Source organism: Gorilla gorilla, chromosome 2 (genome assembly GCF_029281585.2).
Source record: "Gorilla gorilla gorilla isolate KB3781 chromosome 2, NHGRI_mGorGor1-v2.1_pri, whole genome shotgun sequence".
Classification (NCBI taxonomy): Eukaryota; Metazoa; Chordata; class Mammalia; order Primates; family Hominidae; genus Gorilla; species Gorilla gorilla.
The window spans coordinates 80,925,137-80,949,359 of NC_086017.1; the positions used below are offsets into that span (position 1 = coordinate 80,925,137).

Sequence of the window (24,223 nt, forward strand, 5' to 3'; positions counted from 1 at the left end):
TGAGTCTGATAGGATTTTTTTATATTCACCGTGGATCGTTTGCATATCAAAGAGGAGTAAATTATTGCACAGCAGACCAATAACCTTCCCCGCCTTTCTGAGAGGAGCGTTAACAAAAACAGTTGGTCTCTCCTAACGGTTCTCCACGAAAATGTTCAAATGCTCAAGCATTTGCAATTAATATATATTATAAAGGAGGCTTCAAATGATACATTAAGTGGTCAGATATTCTTAGGAGGCATCCTCGACAGACAAGTCGGTTTTCTTCTCCCTTCATAAAAATCAAATGCCAATTATATTTTGATGGATTTTGTCCCAAATGAGCATTTACTTATTAGGCATATTCAATTATTACTTGTCCCCTGAAGTTAAACCTCAGAGGCAAATTAAACAAAGGGGAAAGGTCACTCCACAACCCCATGTCCGGTTTTGCTGCATCTGGACTATTATTTTCCAACACCTTTCGAAGTGACAGGTGGGATGAGTTTGTAGCTAGCAGGCCCGCTACTGTTGTCTGCACACCAACAATTACCTGTGAACATGGGTGACCTTCAGATCACTGTTTACTCAATGGAAACAATAGTTAATAGGCTTGTCTGTTGATGATGGCATACTGATACAAAACCACACAAGTCAACACCTATTTTTATTTTCTAGAGAGTAAACACATGAAAAGAACAAGCCACCTATTTCTCAACTCAAACTAAATGATTTCTGGGTCAGCTGCATGGGAGGTGGGAAGACTAGGACAGGGTCCTAACAACTGTGTTAACTCCCGCTTTCTCTCGAAGAAAAGCAGAACTTTGATGCTGTTTTAAAAGTAAGCTGTTTATCCAGCAAATAAAGACAGACAAATGTATTTACCACTTGTTATACCTACAGGGTGCATTAATGTTACTCTACTCTCCATCTATTCCAATGGGCTGGCAAATCAGTTCCATTACCCATAGAGAAAAATGGTAAATAAAAATAGTAACTCATTAAGTGACAACAGCGATACTTCTGGGTCAAACTGCAATGTGATAATTACTTTTAAGAACATTCTCATCACACTTAACAAAGAAGCAGTCAAATCGCTTTCCTCCATCAATGCCATATATCGTTAGTGATGTTAAACTGTTAGTTCAATGAGTGCTACCTACCAAAGGGTGTTGTTATTTGACAGCTAAGATCTCATGTTAGACAGATAAAAGGTAACCCAGTCACTCATCAGACTAAATGGATAACAAATTTCCAGAAAGTATGTATTTCTTCCAAAATGGTAGACTAAGAATAATAGTACGAAGTTAAACAAATCCATTAGCAGGTACATAACCAAGCATGTAATTTTCTGCTACCTAGAGTTTACATTTTAAAAATTAAAAGGTCAGAATAAGACTGAAAGAATATTTCTACATGAAATTACTGGTGCTAGGGAGGATGAGATGATTAAAGAGACCAGGGTGAAAAGTAGATAGGCTAATTATGTAAAACAGAGAGAAGACCCTACAATAACCTTAAAAACAACAGAAAATATCCCTCCATTTCCTATTATAAAACCTTCAGGGAAAAAAAGGCCTTCAAAATATTAATTCTCTATCTATTCCTATACTTGACATTTACATGTTTAAGGTTAACTCGGCAAGGCCATGAACAGGTACGTAAAACAATCTTGATGATTTCATTATGAAGTGGGCATTACCAGTATTTTTAACAGATAACCCCCATGCCTTGCAACATTTCTTTTTCCAGGACAACTGGCCCCTTCATTATAAAAGAAAATGCAGGCACAGGTTTAAAAAATGTATGTTGTGGGGACAGATGACAGATTACTGTTCATGGAACTCAACTTTACAACCCCAGGTATCACTGGCTCAAAGACAAACAGAGTTGATCAACCTTTTTTTGTCCTTGTACATCCATACCCAGGTGACCATGTTCAAGCAAGCAGAAAGTTGATTTAAACCTCATAATGACATCAGTTTTAAGCCATCATCTCTCTGATAAAAAAAATATTGTGTTCTAGTCCAACATGACTGAATTCTCTAGCCACTTTGGGTGAGGGAGTGGCGGGACAAAACCAACCTCCTGATTCAGAGAGATGGAATCAACACTGGTAGTTCACTTTACTGCAAGAACCTGACACCAGAAATATTTATATTTACATTTATGCCATCTCGGGCACACATAGAGGCACCCCTTAGATTTCAAATATGCTTCTTCCTAATGTTGCAGGGGCTAATCGTTATAGCAGACTGCTAACCCTATCAATCAATGCCATAACTAGTGAATTACCTACCAGTGTCTCTGATATGTTACTGCAGAGATTACACTTCATGCATCACCACATTCATTTCTTTCACATTACACATGAGCTTCTCTTGTCACTGCCCAATTGCCCTCTTTTGGACAGCTTAACTGATGTACTGTAACAATGAACCTTAGTGAGCAAACTTAATAGGACAGGAGTGGTAGGAAAAGATGAGAGAGGTTGGAGCTCAAGTCTGGTAGGTGTGTCAGAACAGCCTGCCATATTTCCAACAATAATAAACCCAAAGGTGTAATTAACACACGCTATGACATTCTGCAAGCACAAAAATGCATTAACTGATGTACATATGTATATTCTTTCTTTTCTCCTTGTATTGCTCAGTTATGACATCTTCTATTTTGACAATGGAGATGCTGAGTATGTATCAAGCAGCTGAGCAGTCATGGCAGAAAGGAGTGGAGGGGCAAGAGAGAAGTTAAGAGGAAAAAGCCCTGGTCTCGATATTAAAAACAAAATCAGCCTCATAAGGGACAGAAGTTGGGTGTGGTGGACTCAAGGGAAAAGATTCAAATGCAGACATGCTTCCCTGACTTCACTTGACACCAAAAGTTACCAAACAAATGGCCATGCTTTAAGCAACACGAAGGAGTTTCCACATTTTTAACCTTCTTTAGAAGGCAACTGAATCCAAGACACCAGTGGCTTTAGCTATCAGCCTTTAAGGTACATATAAACCAACATCCAAATCTACTAGAGTTCAAAGAACTGCTGCCCTTGAGGAGGCAACTCAAATCTGCCCTACCACGCATAGATGGAGGAATTGTGTTTCAAAACACAGGCATGGCACTTTCTACTTTCTCTTTCCTTCCTTCCTGCCTGTCCGCCCTCCCTCCCTCTTGACATCCCTTCCTCCTTCCCTCCCACCTTCCTTTCTAGTTCTGAATAATCCATCTGCTTTCACATTACATATGTGAAAGTCAGAGTTGCTTAAACCAAGAGGATGTCCTAAAAACACCTAGAGTTCCCATTTGTTTCTGATGTCCATCACCCTTGGGATAAAATGTCAGTGGGCTTTGTAAAAGAAATTTACTAAATGTATAAAATCTTACTTTTCAAGTGATCTCAGTTGTTGAGGAACTGGAGATGGAAGTGGTACCTGTTCTGATGAGTGTAGAACTAATTTGCTCAAAAATCAACAGATGAATGCAAAAAGAAAAAAAAAGGAAACTAAACAAAGTTTCCTTTTTTATAAGAGAAAGTGGTTGATTACTATCGTTTACAGAAAAATAAACCTGAATTTATCCCTAGATATGAAAACATGGCATTTATAAAGCATTACTAAGATTTAAAATAGCACATGTTACATGGCATAAAATGTCTTAAATGAATAATAAAAGCCCTCAGGAAAATTCCTGTGTGGTTCCAAATAGAAACACTGCAAGAGTCCATTAAAATGCTCAGTAAGTGAAAAGTAGTGCCTCATTCCCTTACTCCAAGAGTGTCTAACAGTGGGATTGCTCTGTTACAGCTAAGCCTTCAGACCACCCTGAGACTTCATTTTGGCATCAACAAGCATTTCACCCTCTACATGGGTCCATCATTATCCCACTCCACTTTTCTTAAAAGAATCTATGTGCATGTTTTGATGGACAATGTCCTTAACAAATATACCAAGAGACAACCCACCACCTCCACCCAAAGTCTTCACAGAGCTATGCCTTCTGTATAATCAACGCATACCTTGAGCAAGAGGTTGAAGGGGAAGGGCAGGCTGCCCGGGCTGAATTGTCAGAAGGCCTTGGCGCTGCAAAGACAGGAGGTGCTGCTGCTGTAACTGCTGCATCTGTAAAAGCTGCTGCTGAAAAGCCAACTGCTGGGTAGCCACCTGCTGTTGCTGTAAGAAATCAGGAAGAAAAAATGAGATGGCCACTTCCCAAGGAAGGTTAAAAGTATGGACACTTCAAAACTCACCATCATCATCAAATGCTGAGAATGGTCACTGGAGCTCAGTGGAGGGCTCCGTGTCAAGGTTTAAAAGGGACAAAACATACCTCCTCTGAGGAGGGGTGGGGAGGTGAGCGTGTTGTCTTTCTACTGCCCGCTCCCATAAACACATAATTCGTCCATCAAGCCAGCTTTCCCCCCAGTTTGAAAGGCCTGAGTTTTGTCATCAAGATGTAAACTTTTAGACTTTGAAATTTTTAATTATGCACACTAGAGAGACGACTGCATCACTCTAGTCTGAAGGGGTCTGAACCCCGAACCTTTGAGGTGTAAAAGAACAAGTTGCCTCCCTCCCTGCCTGCACCGGCAGAAGCTTTTAACTACTCTGTTTATCACTTCTGACATAAATAAATGAGAAAAAATCAGACCTTTGAAGAAGAAAAACTTCATCTAATATTGTTAATTAGCCATGACAAACGATGAAATAACATTGTAAATCTTTCATAGAAACAGCCACTAGATTTTAATTACACACATTCATAATTTAGCAAACAACATCGTACTCGACTGTGAGTTTAATATGAACGACAGTCTAAGCTTCAGATGCCTTAACATGGCTTTAGTCTCAGAAACTCCCAGGTCTGGTGGCTTGTCCTGCTTCCCCCATCTGCTTTGTTCTTGAAAAGAAGGGGCTTTACGATATGATAAATATCTTTTTGTTGATTGGACAATGACAGGAGGAAAACTTTTGTTGTGTAAAACATCAATACATCATTCCTGTGTTTAGCAGGTCTTGCTTCAGCCAAAAAAATTAATGTAGATTTCCTCAGTAATTATCTGAGTGATAGAAAGATAATACAGTGCAGTAGTACAATAAATAGAAGGAAATTATCTAATATCCTTAATCTGCTAGGAATCGTATCGAGGTGGAGGTCTTAGCCACATTATGGCTAACAATTATAAAAGGAAAATTAACCCTTCCCAAACTGTAGCAAAAAAAAAGAAAAGTTTCTTCAAGAAAAGAACAAGATCAGTGTTCCTAATTCTGAGTATGATTCAAAAGATCAGAGAGACTTTTACAACTAAAAGGACTATCCAAGCCCTTTCAGAGCTTACATGTTCTGGCTAATAACTATACTTTACAAACAACTGCATTCACTTAACCTAACACATGACCTTGATCTGATACATCCATAAAATGGTATATATATCAAGACCTTCTGATGCAAAGTTCAAAGAAAGAGAAAAATGGTGGTTTCCTTTCGGTCTTCATGTAGTTTATTTTCCAGTAAAAACCATCATTCTCATATTAGCAACCAATTTCAGACTTACTACCATGCCACTGAGAAAGTTAATTGAGTTTCACTCCAAAAAACAAATTCTATACCACTAACAACAAAAATTTAAATAAATTTAAATGAAAAGCCAGTGTTTTCATTTTAAGAACAGCATGCATAAAATGATCCAATTGTTTTCACCCCTTCCCAAGTTATCACATTAATGTAAAACCCAATGATAGTTATATTCATGTCAAAACGATTTTTTCACTTCTTCAACAGATATTAACTCACAACATTACAAAAAAAAGGGAAGAGAAAAAAACAACATTGACACAATAGAAGATCAGGGAATTAGCTTTTCTGAAAGCAGAATATAATGGGGGGGGTACAGCTGGAGGTGGGGGAGGGTGTTTCCTGCCTTACTGTAAATGAAATGTTTAAAAATTTTGTATTTATGTAAAATGACTGATGCCTTTTCTGTTGTCTCTGTGGCCATCCCTAGGAAAAGCTCATGAAAGCTGTCTACGTTTGAAAAGCCAGGATATAAAAGTATACAAGGCCCATTGTCCAAAGAAAGAATTTAAAAGCAACACTGGTTGCCAAACTGCGCTCCCCACCCAGTTACCAAACACAGGATACGGGTCCATTTGTTTACTTCTCACAATTGAATGCATACAAAAAAGGTCTCCGTGCAGTCCCCTCGGCAGGTCAGTAGTCAGTGTTAAAATGCTAAAATGCCCTGATAAACCTCGAGTTTCGGATCCCCTCCCTAGAGCTGCAGTCAAAGGTCTGTTTTCCTTTCTTCGGCTACTCCCTACTGCCTAACATAAACTGTCATAACTGCCCGGGACAAACGGCCCTTTTAAAACAATCAACTTAGCCTACCTCACCCGCACAGGATGGAATCTTTTTTTGTAGCTCGATTTAAAATGAATTCTGCTGTCTATTTTCCTCACCACTTCTGTCCAATATTCATGAGCAGTCACTTCAATAGCTGTATTGGGCCTACATCCTCTCTTCCTCCCCTACCTAAGAGAGCACGTATCTTCTTAAGGAAGGTCCTGTCTTGGTCCAACCCAATATGGAGCCAAACTTTCCCAAGGAAACATCTCAAGGCAACTTTAGGAGGGAAGGAAAAAAAAAAAAAGAGCAAAGGTACATCGTTCTGGCCAAAGATCAGGTGTCTTATTGCAGAGGTAATCAAAACAGGAAAAAAAGGGGGTGGGGGGAGCCTGACAATATAAAATTATGAGCCGCTAATGACTGGGGACTCAGTAAATTAACATACTTGTTCCATCTGTCAGCATCCAAGTTCAAACCTTGTTAAAATCATAACCACCAGTCCACATCATGAAAATGCTACCGTGTGACTCCATCTCATTTTAGCACAAAGGGACCACCACCTGCATGATAATTCCAGGAGACTGGTCCCTACCTCAGGAAACTACAGATCTCCTAACCATTGTTACCCTGGGTCTCAGACAAATCCACTGGCACCATGAATCCAAGGAGATCCATCCACTGGTCTGCCTACCTCAAAGGATATTCAAAGCAACCTATCTCCTGGGTCACCTTTGCCTAGGAAGTGGATGACAAAGCATGGACCACAGCAAACCTAGCGACCTGGAGATGCAAGAATGTTCCTACAATGTCTTGCTTTCTCCTTGTTTAGACACAAAGTGTTCTCCTTCTCCCCTACACTCCCCACCCCCTGCCACTCCCTTCCCAAACTCAGGGACCACTATCATCTTTGTGCTCTGAGATGCTTTCCTTTCTGACAACAGCAATTTGGGAGAGGTAACTTTTATCCTTCTTTCTGCTATGTAACTTTCCCCTTCACATTTCTTTATCTGCCCTCTGAGCTCATCTGAACTTTCATGTTCTCCCAGCATGCAGACGTGCATTCCAAACTATGTCTCACAGACCAAATAAGAGGTTAATAAGAAGTGGCAACAGAAAGGAAAAACACAATCCCTGGTAACTGATAAGAATGACAGTGGCAGCCCTTTTTTGTTTGTCTTCAAATATAGAGTTAAAGATCTTTAAAAAACTAAATTTTGATGCCTTTGAAAAGAAAGAAGCACAAAATAACAACAGGGGGTTATTGCCTGCAAGCCACAGGGGAGAAACTCCATAATTCTTATTCTCCCTTTTGAAGGCTGTTAGCAATCTGATTCAAAAAAGCAACAGCAGAAGGGGAAACCTCTTGAGGCTGTAACCATTTCCTGTGATCATGCATAATGTGCTTCAAAAGTGGGTTTTTACCAATTCTGTTGATCAATTGCACCTCCTTCATACCCCTTCTTTTTTCTGCTGTGTTTACATCTGATGTGACTCAATGACAAGCACTGTCTGAGACTGTGAAACAGGCCTGTCATGTTGATTTATGGGCGCATCAAACCACAACTTGTCCAAACTGAAGCTCGCAGTTCATTAATTAGAGAGTTGTGACTTTGAAGTCAGCTTTCAGACTGTGGTTTTTAACATTTGGCTTAATTTATATGCTCTTGAATGTGGATCTCTAAGGAAAAAACTGAAATTCCCTTCTTGTCTTTGAACTTCTTTTGACCGCACAATAATCATTTCTTTGTCCAGAGTGATGCCTGCAATCCCAGAGTCATTAACGCGCATTGAACTGCCACTGATGAGTAAGCCCTGCTGAATTAGAAAAACAGCCAGCAAAACAAAGCTGAGAGCCTTCTGCACAGTGATATCTCACAATTACATGCCTTCCCTCCCTGTGCCATTTCCATTTTAATTACTGTTAGTCCTTTAGATTTACATTTTAGACACTTTTTAATCTGTTCCCTTTTTTATTATAGCAGCACCCGGTAGAGCGCCACTGTACTTAAGGTTGTGTCAGCATTTTCATTAAAACACCTCCTCCCCTTCACCCCAAAACTGCCCCTACTCTGCAGGGGTTTACATCCGGCTGCTCAACAGGACTCCAGGGTGAAAACTTGGCAGGACATGGAAAACGTCCCCAATTTGTGTCAAGGGAGGAGGCAGCAAAGGGAGAATGTCTGGGTCACTCCCAGGGTGTAAAATTAGCACAGCCCAGCATCCTCACTTAGGTGGGGGACAGGGACGTCAAGTCACCTGGTAAGACTCCCTGCAAAAGAACAAAAGTGGCCACCTGCTTGGGGCTGGTGAAGAAACTGTTAAAGTGGACGAGGTGCTGTATATAGAATTATAAATTGTGTCATCCCAAGGAGAACACTTAAACAAATAGAATTTTCAGTCCACTGTAAAAATATGAGGAGGCAAGTTAAATTGGATAACTCTGGAATGGGTAGAAAGATGTCATAATAACGCACACATGCACACGGATACTCCCACAACTGAGTCTCACCCACGCACAACTGAATAGAAGGTGAACTGGTAACTCCCTGGAAAGAAAAGCCTTATCATTTATGGGACGAATGCTGTCAACCTTCATGGTGTGGCATAATGTGATAAGTTATGGACACTACCAAGCGTGGTGCATATAGAAGCTATTATGATATACTTTTTTCCCTCCTGCTCAAGAAAACACAACCCAAGCTGGAGTCTTCTCTAACTTCAACTCATGCTCTCTGGCACATGCCTTTAGCAATTACATTATGTACAACTTGCAGGAAGAAGTTAAACAAAAGATGTGGATGTTTAATCTTGTTCTAACATTTTTGTTTGTTTATCCAAATTCACAAGGGGTTATTCTTCCAATGGAAAAGGCCATCACCACACACCCAAGCTCTGTGAGCTGGGGAAAAAAAAAAAAAATTAAGTGTGCATCCAAGTAAAATTTTCCTGAAAGCACTTCACTTCTCCCAGCTCCATCCTGGCCCTCAGTTGTTACCAGGTTGCAAAAAGTAACCTGAAGACTCTGTCAACGATGCCTCTTCCTGCTCCTCACACAGGTACACGTGCAGTGGTGTTATAAAATATGTGGCAGCAAGCAAATGGAACCCAGAAAAATCTGAGTGAAAACAGGACAATAATTCTCAGTCTGAAAGCTGAGAACCGATAGAGTCAGCTCAGTTGTGCAATCATTTAAAAGATGAATGACAGTTTAATAGCCACTAGATAGTCCTCTGGGAGCTGTGGTTTGAAAGTAAAATATGTATTGTCGGTACCTCTTTAGGCTGTTTTCCAGCATGTTGTTGTTGTAAAAGTTGAAGCTGCAACTGTTCCTGTTGTTTTTTATAAAACTCTTGAAGCTGCTGCTACAAAGGAAAGAGAGGACGGTAAGTAACAGAGGGTAGCGCCAATCCACTGTCCCTTTTGGTGCCATACACAAACTGTGATTTGAAAAATAGCATCCTTTTATCTGTAATGGCCTGACCTTTAGTTTGAAACTCGACAATAAATTCAGCGCACACTGACTATTCTTGGCATTATTGTTTGAAAAGTAATCTCCAAAATGAACTGATGAAAAACATACCATTTTCTACACAAACTAATTAAAATAAGGCAAAGAATGACCTTTGATTGTACAACAAAGCTGAAATGCCCTTGCTGAGAGAGTCTGGTGAATCTCTTCTGCATGCTTTCTAAATGACAGGGCTGGGCACTATGCAGTGTTATTCAGTGTGTGCATGGACAGCCTAGGAGCTTCCGCTGCATCCTGTCCCCACCACCCCAGGCCAGTGACTCCCAACGCTGTAGTTCCGAATCTCATCTATTTGGTTCAGGTGGCTGTGAAGTCTGAATATTAGGTCCCCATAGTGCAATGACAACCAGAAGTTCATTTCAGCAACATCGTATGTGGAAGAAGTAAAATCAACTCTGGACCTTAAAATTAGCAAACTCTAGAATGCTTCTTTATGTTTAAAGAAAAAAAATCTGTAAGCTTCTGAGTTGAAATGGGGACTTCAAGAGCTGTCATATTTAAACCCACTCCCAACGTGCTCCTCATTTTGCTTTGATTCACACCATTTAGGAGCCTCTGGGCTTACCAAATAGAACAGTGTAAAGCCATGTAAACCTAAAAGATCTTACTGCTACCAAGTCCAATTACAGCCCTGATCTCAGTCCATCGGGTACTCTCTAGGCCCAAACACTAGTCACCGTGGCAGGGCTCCTCTCTTTTGGGCATGCAAAAGCACATCGATTATTCAGGGAGTGGTCTGTGTCCTGCCCCACCCACGCTGCTTTACTCTTCACTGGGCAAAGGAGCTGCTCTGGTGGAGGGGAGATTGCGAATGGAGTGATGGGGGCCCCTGGGTTCTGGGGGAGACAGGCTGGAGGTGGAGGAAGGACAATTACCTGTTGAAGCATGAGGGCCTGCTGCTGCTGGAGGAGAACCTGGAGCTGCTGAGGGCTCAGCACTTGTTGCTGGAGGATCTGCTGCATTTGCTGGGGAGTGATAACTTGAGGTGTCATCATAGCCACTGACACGGGAACCTAGAACGTTAATGAAGGATAAATAGGAAGCCAGGAAATCAGAAGCACGCAGCCTCCTAGGTTCAGGAGCAGACTGCCATCAGCCTGCTTAAAGAGTTGACCAATCTCCCATGCAACATGTATTTATCCAGAGGGGATGCAGCAACAGATCCTATTTAATCTGTCATGGAGTTTATCTTAAAGAAAGAAAAGTAAAATCTTGCAGTACTGATGGGGGTTCCAGGCAGCCTGGCAAGCACACAAAAAGGACAAACTTAATAAACGCTAACTGGAGTTAGGATACGACAGTTCTCAACTGCTTATTGAGAGTGAGTTTTTGGTCAGAACCATCTGTGGGAAGTTAACCCAAACTTGAATTTTGTTTGAGAGAAGACAAATGGTAACCAACACCTTTGCAGTTGGAGCCCAAATGACCCACTTGCTCTGTGGACAGTGATTTTAAGAACAACCAATCAATGCTTATACTTGCTGGGAAGGGAACCTTGGACACACCTTCCGAACTTAAACACAGACCCTTCGCATGATGCCTTTTACTCTTCCTTATTCACCCAGCACACAGATGTCTCAATTCTTTCATATTATGTGCAATACCATTAAAACCCGCTTTCCATGACATTTCAGTGACAAACAGCTACACTGATGAACTTGATAGCATTTCATATTTGCAACTGTTAACACGTTTCTGCACGGGCATCTTTGCAAGGAACCTGCACACTGTATCTGAAAGGATGATGTCTTGTTCAGATAAAACACTGACATTAAAATGACAGGCTGTCTTGGCCAAGGTTACACAAATTGTATTCAAGCGGATACCTAATGACAATGCTATGAATTCTGCAAGCTTTCTAGAATGTAATTTAGCTATTCAAAATAATCACTGCACTTGTGTTTAATTTGCAGACTACATGAGACCCATTTTGTCAGTCCCCGTAATGCAAGAAGACTATTTCATGAAAAATCACCCCCCAAATAAAAAGATAAGGAAAGAAAAAACAATGAAAGAAAAGACAAAACCTGTATGTCTTCTAACCGTAATATTTAAGCATCTTACTTTTCTTTGGTTTCTAATCAAACATGTGACAGCAAGAAGCTAGAAGCAGTAAAGGATATACTTTGTTAAAAAGGATATGCTGTCATCTCATGTATTACAATAAAAGGTAATAACATGTTTTGCACTTTGCCTGTGTGCCACTTAAAAAAAAAAAAATCCGGCAGACAATAGCTGATCAGAAGATAAAAGAATTAAAAAATCTTTCAGGGGAGCAGTAAGCAAAAGGCAGAAATGCAGTATTAATTTTATGTAACATAATGTCTTAATATGCAGTTTATCCTGACTTTTTCACATGATTTGTCCTGTCATTTGCATAGCGAGCTCTCATTCCTAATTTCACAGTCATTATGCACTGATGTCCCGATTTCTCAGCATCACTAATTTTGATGAACTAAAAATGGTTCCTGAAGGTCAGATTCATGCACAGCGAATGTTCTCCACTGTTGTTGTGGGCATGTTTCATGTGTGGGGATGTTGATGGGCCAGTGTCGTGTGTTTGGAAAACACTAGTTAGAACATTCGAAAAATTTCATTAACCCAGCTCTGGAAGGTCATCCATGAATTCTTCCTATTCCAGTGGCCTTTTAAGTGTAGATGTAGATACACTGTAATTTAAAACAGATGGGCATGTCTGAATATTTTCATATGCAAAATGGGACAGATGTATATGAATGGATAAATTACCCTTTTAAAAAGATAATTTGTAGCACGAAATATCACCAATGATTGGAACAGTGAACTCGCATTCAGTTTAGGGCAAACACCAGGAAGACATTATCAAAACATCTAACCATCTACAAATTAATTCCAGTTAGTCTACTTTGTCTTCATACAGAAGAAACTTTTCGGATTTTTAAGTATCTATTGGGTGCCAATCGGTATCCTTTGAGCTGCTAAAGCCAGCGTATCACAATAGAAGTTTACTTTTCCTTGAGAGTTGCATCATCATACGGGGAGGTTTGATTAAGCAAACAAAAGAACGATGTTTAAGGTTTCTTTTTTCCTCTGCGTTTCTTGGATGATGTACAATATAAATATTCTTGAGCCAAATTTCTGATGGTGATGAACAGGAAAACAGACAGGAATAGGGTGGTGTAAAATCTAAACTGGTGATGAACATGAACTTAACAGAGTTAGAGCAGAAATCATGATAGAAATAACTTCCTGGTCATCGCTTTTAAGAGCTATAGAAACCTTATACTAGAAAGGGGCACAGGTGAACTTTTGGGGGCGATGGAAATGTCCATATCTCGAGTGAGGTGGTGCTCACACACGTGTATACAATCGTCAAAACTCTTCCAACTAGACACTGAAAATCAGTATATTTGAGCGCACGTAAATCATCCCTCAATAAAACTGATTTTAAAAGTTACATATGTCTCCTAAAATACTTTTTCCCCTTAACTCAGGTAAAACTAGAAGCATCTTCTTAAAGGAGAAACAACACTGTCCCTTAACTATCAATAATAAAAGGGGGAATCATGGAAAGGACTGACATATACGTGTACAGACAATTTTTAAAGGCTGACATCAAACCAGTGGCTTATATCTCCTTTTCCCATAATCACTTATTCATTTTTTTGCAGTTATGGAACAGGATAATGAACTTGAGTCTCCCCTTCTTTTTCCTTTTGGACATTTTGATGGAGGTGCTGATGAGTAATAATATGCTTTACAGCAGCAGGCACTGCCAAAGGAGGGAAGGAAGCAAGAGGCCTGAGTAATCCTCCAAACGGGCTGATCAGTCTCTGAATAATCAGAAGTGGGCTATTATATCCTGATGGCCTTAACTTCACTTTTACTATCTGAAACCACGTTTTCATGCCAGTTAGCTCTGGGCCTCCAAAGTGGGCTCCAGCTTCATTTACAAATGTTATAAAACCGAGATTTCCCCAACGTTTCTGTTCTAACATATCATGAAAAGAGGTTATGGAAAAGCTTTAACAAACATATTCAAATAGACCAGAAACTATGGTGGGGTAGAAAAGAAATAAAAAGAAAAAAAATCTGAGCACAGTTTTTAGGGCTTTAAATAGTTAAGAATTATAGCCTATATATCCACTCCCTTAATTCCCAACGTCCAACTTTTTCATGTAGCTAGTCCCTACTAATACTAGGAATCAAAGGGCATGCAGTACCAGCGAGAGGCTATTACAGCCCACACTTTATTGCCCATTACTACTGAGGTCATTAGCGGCAAGAGTGATTGTAGCAGTCTTAACCTATTGATCACTGTAACTACTATCATTTAATCCTGTGTTGAATGTCTGGAAAGTGGCTAAAGGCACACAAGAGAGAGTGCTTTAGCATTGAGAAATATGGCCAAAGCTTCGAAATTACACTTTGATTCATAAAATCTAGCCAGCGGTTTAAATCAATAGTATTTAAAACAGTCATGTGAGTTTTTAACTACAGCACTCTAATATTTATGGGCCCCTCTTTAAAAAAAGTATTCAGTAAAAACGAAACTTTTTTTTTTTTCCAGATTTCATGCCTTCTACCTTAACCTCCTTGAGATAACAACATTCATTTCTGCTGTTTTCTGTGCTACAGGGTTCATGCCTTAACTGGGAGTTCAAGCTAATTCTTGATTTCTTTCTCAAAAGACGATTTAAATATAAGGCAAAAAAAAAATTTCCGATACTGTAACTACCTTAACTGTTTGAATATATAGAAATGAGTATGTTTTATGAGTTAACAATGAATCATAGAAGGCAATTTATGAAGAACTAGAATGATTCTGTCTAGCTGCCTTCAGGGATCAGAAATTCAAATTAAACTTCTGGCAGACATTTAAAGAATGCTAGCATACAAAACTGAATTTAAAAAAACGCACACAGTTAACACTCCTCAGTGGAGTTTCAAGAGGAAATTATGAATTAAAAAAACACACGGCATGATACACTGTTGACTGATACCAACTGGGTGTGGCCGATCCCAGGTGCACACAAACCTGCGGGAATGGCAGAAATACAGCTGCGCTTGGGCCATCACAGCTCTGCTAGTATGGGCCTGCTGCTACCTTAATACCAGCAACTGGGAAAACGGTGTTAGCACTAACAACTGCTGCTAAAAGCCCATACACACTGCTGTGTAAATTCTGCCTGATACGGTTTTTTCTTCAAAATGACTCTCTACCATCTGAATGCTGAAAGACTATTGAAATAATATGCCATATTATTTCCTTTAACGCCCAATGGGGAAACGTAGATGATGGGAAGGGAAAAATCTAAAAAGCAAACAAACAAATAAAAACACTCAGAGAAACAATACTTATTTCTAATCTAGGAGACAATTGAAGGAATTGGGTGGGAGGGGAGAAGACACAATATAAATACTGAAAATAACATGTTATCATTTTCTTCTCTCTTTAGTTTACACTCCAGTCAACTATAAGTAAATACTACCTAGTACACATACACATAAATTTTGCACATCGGGTATCATCTCATAATTACTGTGTATACAAATAATAAAAAGAGAAGATAAAAATGTTAAATACTGTTTCATTTTTATTAACTCGGTTAATAATTTAGAAACTCTTTTTACCCTCTGATCATTCACCACATGTATGTCCCAGGAAATTCACTTCCGTTCTAGCCTTCAGGCTGTATTTGGGTGATAACTGACCAGGTTTGGCAGTGTCACCTGGTTAATCAAATAACAGGAGCAAAACAAATTAAATTAGAAGGCTCCAGAATGTCACAACAAAACCAAACAGAGAAAATAGCTCCATTAAAAGAGATAGAGGAGAAAAAAAAAAAAAAAAAAAAACTAAGCCAAGTTTTTTATGACCATATACAAGCTAGCCTGTATAGAAGAAAATTAAACATCATCACCTCTGGCCCCCTGTGGAAAACAAGTTTTCATAATTAACAAGCCAATGGATACAACAGATGTATTGGCAAACAGAAAAGTTAGAAAGCTTCTATTTCTCCATGGTATTAAAAAAACAAAACAAAATGAACCAACCAGGTACCATGCAAGTAACTATCATACAGGAAAGAAAACACACTTCTGATATAATATTTCGGTCTTTAAAAAATAAAAAAAAAAAGCATGCTATTTATATGGAAAGTATAATTCTGTTTCATTATGGAATTCTGCTTTTTGTATAACTCCTTTAGGCTTAGCTATTTTGCCACAATACTGTACAAAGCACTAAGGCAGGTAATGGTTATTATATTAATGCAAAATTATCTAGGTAGTCAGTCATTAGCATAACAGTTCTCTCAGTAACAATACAACCAACTATTAAAAATTTTTTTTCAAAAGACCTCTTTAAAATGCAATTAGCATTTCATTTTTTATCATTTTGTTTATTACATTCTATCAAGAAAGGCTATCTTTCTTTCACAAAAAAATTGTAAGGCCAAGGCTCGCCTGCCAATCAGGAGTTATTTCAGGTTATCAACCCTAATAAGCAATCTCCAGCAATGCTCTCTGAGCTCTTCTTTTTGTCTTTAAATTCTAAAAAGTGGCATAAATGCATATTTGTTTACAGCAGAGGTATTAGTGGAACATCAACTGCTCTCCTCTAACATTTCCCAGGCACACAAGGTTACTCCACTAAGTGCCAGTATAATTGTTTTAGCTCTAATAAATATCAGCTTCATTTGCATAAAAATGTAAAGTTTACATAAATTAAATCGCTTCTCCCATTAGCAATTGTTAAATACAGGAAACAATGGAAGCTACATATGAAAATAATCACTCAATAAGCACTGATTCTTTCAACCTACCAACTATCATTATTATTATTTAAATCAAGAAAATGCCTTCTCTTTCCTACTTCAACCACTTTCTCCTGTAGCTGGGATGGAAAACAATTTAGCGCATGTGAATTAAACATGCTAATGGCATTTTATATTAACAACAACAACAAAAATCACGTTTCAGTGCTGCAAATGGGAGGAGGGGAGAACTATTCCAAGAAGGTACCCCAGAAAAGATTCTATCCACAGATCTTCAGTTCTTAAAGGGAAAAGGAAGAGGCCTTGGCTAAATAAGTTCTCTTAAATTGAAGTATTACTCAAAAATAATGAAAGAGACAGCAACTGTTTCCATCCTACCTGAGACACATACATGATTAAAATAAATAAATGATAACCTGTGGATACAGTTTTAGATCAACAGTTACTGTTAAATGAAGAAAAATATAATGTCTATCTTCTGTCTAAAGAAGATTTTTCTAACACTAAGAATTAAATTTGTAGCTCTGCTTTCTCATGATTTAATCAGCATAGAAAATTTCATAGAGAGCTTAACTGCAAATATGTATTTTTTTCCCCATATTACTGAAAGGGAGAAGGGACTATAATTGAATTTCAACATATAGGTAGGCCAAAATTAGACCATTTCCAAAGTTTTATAAGGCCTTACTTAGGGTGCAATCACTGTTTAAAAAGAATTACAACTCAACTTTCTCAAATTGTAGTTTCTCATGCCTATTTCCAACACCTTCACCTTATACATCACAGTTAAGCTAAAGGGTGCAAATGAGATTCTAATGAGAAAACATCACTTGCTTCTTTGACAATCTCACCATTCATTGATTTATTTATAATGAAGACAAAGCCCAACCAAAATCTTCCCATAAGTTAAAGGTCAAAATATGTTCAAAAATGCCTAGTAAAATCAAGGCAAATGGGAAACCCGTGCAGACCCACCTCATGAAGTGGTGTGACAATTAGAGTAATTGTACAAAAAGCCATCTTCAGGAAAAAGTAAAAGAAATTAAGCTGCCACAACTGTAACAGGTTAGATGAAAAAAATCAAAATTTAATGTATTCTCCCCTGTGTCATCTTGTTTTGTCAAGACATCAAATAGAATTGGGAAGTACAAAATAACAAGCCCTTGAGAAATCACAGAAGCCGACCTTTTTGATGTTGTTGATTTACCTTGTTCTCAGTTATTTGAACAATGATGTTTCAGATTTAAGGGCAAGATAAAACTTAGAAATTAAAACATGATACCAAGGTATTCTAAAAAGCTCACCATAACATTTAGCCTGCATCTTCATTGATTAGTTGCTTTTAACCGGATTTGAAAATGAGGCACAATGTATGTGTTCAGTATTCATTTTTCTCATTCGAAATTAATTTCTCCTCAAACAACTCACAGGTTGGAAGAGGGACTCAATGAAGAGCATTCCTACAATCCAAAAGTAGAGGCCCAGATTAGCTCTTCTCAGATAATTCAAGTCTCCACAATCTGCAAAGGCTTGTTTAGCTAAGAGATACCTGAGTTTTCTTTTTTAAATGAAAGAAAATAAGGCTGAATGCAAAATGTCACTTGGTGGGGGTGGGAGGGAAGTATTGCACGCTCTGAAAGGACTAAAACAAGAGTCCAGAAATACGCTGCTTCCAAGAAAACAAACCTTTTATCAAACAACAAATTTAGCTTACAGTGTTAAGACTATCCCCAAATCTAGCCATACAGATACACATAAAGCTACCCTTTTGCCCCAAGAGAGCTACAGCTCATCAGCAATGTAACTTCCAGTCTTACACGAAATGTTACGTGTAAAGATACATGAAATCAAGCTATCACAAGACAGCATTCTCAACTTTTTTATGTAGGTAGTTCCTTCTACTCAAGCATATATATAAATCAAAAACTGCAGCAGTTAAAACTATCTATTTGAGGCACTAAAAGTAACCTAATATTTGCAAGCGTTATAATTTATTATACCTTGACAGTTAATAAAGCTGTTTAATAATTCCTTGTCACTGAATGCATATTTTAAAATGTAACACACAGATAGACACAATTTATGTATTTATTTACTCTAACCTTCTCGATCAACTGTTGCTACATTATCCCTTGTTTGCAAATCAAGGAATGATGAACTACCTGAAGTGGAATCTAACTGACCACTATATTTGCCTAGTTACCAAGAACATGGTTTTCAGGTTCTCTTTAGTGATGTTCATCTACAAATAAACCACATAATAAAATAAATTCCTCCAACCTTCGTTTTTGCCAATTCAAATTTTACTCAAATGTTAGTACAGACTGAGAAGCTAGTCACAACATTCTCTCCTGATTGTCTCAGAAACATAGTAACTCAAATAACGTTTCTGCCACATTAACCAAGACAAACCTGAACTTTCATTGTTTTTAATTAATCTAGATTTTAATTTCACTGTATCTTCCAATTGTGTGGAGGATGGCTGAAAAGTTGTAGAACTGGTCAGTGTCATAAAAGAGTTTATCTTTCAAGTGACAGGTCCTGACAACGTGTAAATGCAAGGCAGTGCCGGTGAGGGTTTTGTTTTTTAAGGTACATTAAACTACAAACAACAACAAAAAAATTCAACCATTCCTATCATAAGCTTTCTGATGATTTATGGTTTACCAACTGAGCAGGGTTACGCAACACTGCATGCCTTTAGATGCATTATTTCAGCTAGTTGAGATTTAATTAAGATCACAGCCTCTAAAATCCCTGTCAAATGAAAATTCAGAGAAGACAATACACTATATATCCTCATGCAGAATGTTTCCATTCCATCCCTGGAAAAATATGAGTTAATCCGCGTTTCTATGGCTGCAGACAAAAGTTCGCTAATTTTGTTTTCTTTTGACACTTAGGTTGTTTTCTATTACATGCCATGAGATCATTCCCTTCCAGGGAAAGAGGAAAAAAATCGAGAGTGATACATGTTGCAGAAAATGCACTTGACATTATTAGCCGACATTATCATAGCTTAGCCATGATGCCATCACATTTTCATGTAATCAACCCATGCTTACAAGTTTCATTTAATAAAATGTTTATTAACACAACACAAACAGAAAGCCTACCTTACCTAAATTACTCGGATTAGATAATTGACATGTTATACCTCTCATTTCCTTAACTAACCAACTTTTTGTCAGACAAGCTGCACATTTGGGCAGGAAACAAAGTTCTTAAGGCAAACGGGTGAATATAAAGCCCATTACTTTCCTTCTATAAGTCGTTCTTAGGGTTAAAAAATAATCCTCAATAGATTTCTTTCTTATAGGCTGGTATCGACCCATACTATTTTTTTAAAGAGAAAAAATGTATTACTATGTGCCTCTTTACCTAGTCAAATGTATTTTCATTTGCATCTTCTTAATATTTGGTTGCTTATCTCATGCCTTAGAAATGACAGGTGCTTGCAGTCTCACTCTTGACAGGCAACTACACAAATAACTGTCTTGCCTGAAAGGGCTAATGCAGTACTAATGAACAATAAATCAACTTTGATTATCAAGTGTCAGCCGAATGCGTTTTCAGTTCAGCTCTATCACATCCTACAGTAAGTCAGCCAGTGTCTCTGGGTAGGCAGTCTGTATTTTGGTTTCATTTTTACACACTTTTCACTGAAATGTGTCAGGCAGCTACAAAGAATCACATAAAATAGATATAGACCTTTTCTCAATTTATGCAAAGGGCATCAATTAGGACAACGTGCTTCTGTCTTCAATTGATTTACTTAGTGGTCAATCTTAATAACCAAGGAAGCTTTGTATTCTTTTAAACAACAGTAACAGCAACACACACATCAAACCCTAAACTAGAATCTTAATGTGATCATGTTCCAGCTCTTTGGCAGTGACATGCTAGCTTGCGCTCTTTACCACATAAACCACCTCTGATTGCATATATACATTCCTCTTGGAAAACTCATTATATAAAAACAAAAACAGCAAAACAGGGTCGCTTTTAAAATAAAAATGCCACTTGCTTTAAACTTTAAAAAATCTGGCTTAACACTGACTTCCTAATGATAAAATAAATGTAACTTATTTTTTTCTTAAGCAGATTACTCATTGATAGTATGATTCACATTTCCTGTTATCAGGCTTAATTTTTCCCCCAAATGTGTCACTTTTAGAATGCTGGAATCTATGGAAATGAGGTGATTTGCATTTTAAAATTGGTTTGATTAGAACATTTGGTTTGTTTGGACAAAAAATATAAAATTACTAGATATTTTACTTGTAACTGCCAGGACTTGAAGGAGTTAATCCCAAAGAGGAAGAGGCTATATGTACTTTGCTCTAAAACTTTACCACCCACTTCCTAAAGGTCCTCTCCTTCCCATCACCGTACTTGGGGAGGAGGGGGAAAAAAAGTCCCGTTTCCACTGACCGTCTTTCATGCAGTTCTGACAGTTGAGTTAGCTACATTCAGAGCCGGTTCAGCTGGGAGTACCCCGTGGCAATTCCTCAGTCTGCTGCACGTCCAAACCCAAACCCCGCTCACTACTTAATTAACCAGCCAAGTAATGCAACAGAGGCTTAGAATCCCCAACCTGCCAGAGTGTTCCATTCGCTCGCTCGCCTGCTCCGGTGTGGGGCTCTGTGCCTCTCCCTCCCCCTTTACTGTGTGTGAACTCGTCGAATTTGAACAGCTAAGCTGAAAATAGCCTAGACGGATATAGAAACAAACTATCAGAAGCAAAGAAACATCCACACGGGTTACACTGAGATGGAAGGCTCCTTGTATATTTCACACGCTCTGAAAGTGACAGAAATCACACCCCAGATACGTCCCCCGAACGGAGTGATGGCGAGGGCTTCACCAAAGTGGCTGCGTGAAGGCCAGACCGGCAGAAAATGAATCGCAAACGAAAAAGAGAGAGAGAGAAACACACAAGCAGGACTTCCTCCAACTCTCAACTACACCCCACCCATGAACATTTAAAAAAAGAGAGCCAGAGTGTGAGCCAAAGAGCAAGGGGGGTGGGTGGGGGGTATCTCTCTCCAGGACCCACAGGCCTGCAGCTCCTTTTTCTTGCCCCTCCACTCCCTCCCCGCCTCCACTTCCAGAGCGCAACTCCTACCCAACTTGGTAAACAGCGAGGATGAGGATGATTTTTTAAAAGACTCAACTTCAGAACCCTCGGGCTCTCCTGCCTTCCCCAGCGAGGCCCCCAGGAAGCGGGCGCCGCGGAGCCGGGGGAAGGAGAGCGAAACCGGCAAAGATCAATCAGAAGGACCAACCTGACACTCTCCATGTAGCCGCCAGGCGCGCGGAGCCGGGCTCGGGGCGCCCGCGCGGGCCGGGCGTGGGGTCCGGCGGCCTCGGCGTGCAGGCGGACTGCACGCGCGCAGGGGCGCTCCGGCTCGCGGGCTGACAAGACGCGCCGCGCCGCGCCCACCCGCCCCGCCCTGCTCCACCAATCACAACCCGCCTCTAAACACCCCGCGCCGCGCCGCGCCGCGCCGCGCCCCACACAATGGGCTCCGCGGCCCGCGCCCCGCGCCCGCGCGCCCCGGCCCCCTCCGCGCGGCAGGTGAAATCACGCTCGGGTGCCACCCTGCTTTTGTCTGGAGAGCAACTCCACTTAATAGCTGTTAACCCGGTGACCCGCCTCCGGCTGACGTCTGGGTCGGCCGGGCTCGGCGCGCACCGCTCCCTCTGGCCGGGGCTCTGCGGGGCCGGGGCTGCCGGCGGGGCGGCGTGTTTGTTTCGTCTTTGAAACTGACAAAGAGTTGTCCTAACCTTTCCGAGAAACCCGGGAGGCCGAAGAGGGGCACCCGGCGCTCGCGGCGCCAAGCAGACTGCTCCGAGCAACTGTTCGGCTTCGGGAGGGTACGCAGGTCTCCCAGGCAGCGCAGAAAAGCGCTTTTCCTCGAAAACCGCCCTGGGAGGAGAACTTTCGCTTCACGTCGGGGGTTTCACCAGAGCCTTGGCCTCCCCACACCCCTTTCTTTCCCAGAGTCGGTCTCGCCAAAGTGTGCCAGTGCGCACCGAGGAAAACTAAGCCGACGCGGGGTGGAAATAAATAACAACCAAACGTGCCTCGTCGCTGAACCAGGCGACTTCCCCTCTAGAACGACAGCTGCCGAAGAAAGCATCTGCCACACGTTTGCTAAGAAATAATTCTTTAAATTCCTTTCTTATTTATACAACAATAGCAACAACAAAAGCTACTCTCAATAAGCACTTTAGGATGACCTTCTCTATTAGAAATAGTCACTGCTCTTTCAGGCTACTGAACGCTGAGTATGGTGTTTTTTTAAAAAGTCAACAATGTGCTAAACTTTGTTGGCTCAACTGACACGACTTAAGCGTCAGGTTAATCTAGCCCATTTCGGCGACTCTAAAAAATCACCTATTTACCACCTTCAAACTTGGAGAAAAACTTCCTGGCCTGTATATTTTTTAAAGACACACACACAAAATCCCCACACACATTTTTATTCTTTTTCTCAAAATATTAGAGGAAAAGGAATAGTGTGACATCAATGAATACCTATTTGCCTTCAAAAAAGGCAACAAAATCTGACCCAGTAATCCCAGGAGTTTTACTTGAAAGTACATTTTGATGTGAAGTGTATTAAATGCAGGTTACTACAGACCAGAAAGAATATTGGTAATATTTCCAATCAAGCAAATGCCTGAATTTCAACAGGGTCAGCGGGGAACAGACAATTCCCTCTTTACTCTGGCTGTAAAAGAGACAAGCGCGAAGTGACCATCAACGTATGATCAGATGTTAAATGGGCACAGCGCAGATCGCTCTTCACCCTAAAGTGTTTTTGTGTCAGATACCAAATTTATTAATGGGATTTTTTCAGGTCACAAAATGTGACCCCACCCTCTCATGAATATTCAACAGAGAACCAAGGGCTCTTTTGCGGGGTAGAAGGACCTTAAATCTGCCAGAAAGTCCCCCGACTATCAGTAGAGTTCTGACTCTTAAAGAGAAAAGGTGCTCTTTCCGGAGGGGCTGGCAGAGAGCCCCAACGGCAGGAAATAAAAATAAAGGAAGTGCTCTCCAACCAATGTACAGGGAGAAAGTGGAAAGAATCATTTCAAAACGCCTAAGTGACTTTCTTTTTCCCAAAGTATTAAAATTGAGTTTTAATGTTTATAAACAAAAACTGGGATGTACTTTGAATATGCAATGTGTTTTTATTTTAGAAACTAAGTTCTTCATGAGGCATCCATAAAACTCATGCATGCTTTTAGAAGGTGGACTAACTCCTTTGCAGGTCAGTGTTTATCAGCTAATAGTCTCCAGGTGCATCAAAACAAACAATAAACAAGCAAACAAAAAACATTACAGACGCTCATGACCCAGCTGTGGAGACAAGCCTTAAACAAAATAATTAGAGAGTGATGCAATGCAGTGCTTACTCAAGTACTAAATTGCACGGTGGTGGCTGTAAGTACCATGGGACCACAAAGAAGGAGGAGATCACTAGGAGGAGGGGTCTGGGAAGGCCCACTGGGGAGGTGGCATTTAAAGGCTGATGGTTTGGGTAAGGGGGAGGTGACAAAAGAGAGAGGGAAATGGCTTGGCATACTAACTTAGAAGCCACCT

General features: G+C 40.0%; 1 protein-coding gene across 41 annotated transcripts in view; it reads right to left on the reverse strand.

Annotated features, from left to right (window-relative positions):
• FOXP1 (forkhead box P1) overlaps positions 1 to 24,223 on the reverse strand; it is a 630,459-nt gene that overhangs the window by 87,979 nt on the left and 518,257 nt on the right. For 16 of the 41 annotated variants that reach the window (XM_004035886.5, XM_019023994.4, XM_063703907.1 and 13 more), the window contains 3 exons: positions 10,723 to 10,860; positions 9,591 to 9,680; positions 3,992 to 4,145 (listed from right to left, as the gene is read on the reverse strand). In XM_004035886.5, the coding sequence (XP_004035934.1) occupies positions 3,992 to 4,145; positions 9,591 to 9,680; positions 10,723 to 10,860 (382 nt within the window). Of the gene's footprint in view, positions 1 to 3,991; positions 4,146 to 9,590; positions 9,681 to 10,722; positions 10,861 to 17,909; positions 18,157 to 21,039; positions 21,665 to 21,893; positions 22,044 to 22,395; positions 23,767 to 24,223 lie in introns of those variants that run through there. The other 25 variants (XM_031009110.3, XM_063703908.1, XM_055383391.2 and 22 more) reach the window with 10 other exon arrangements.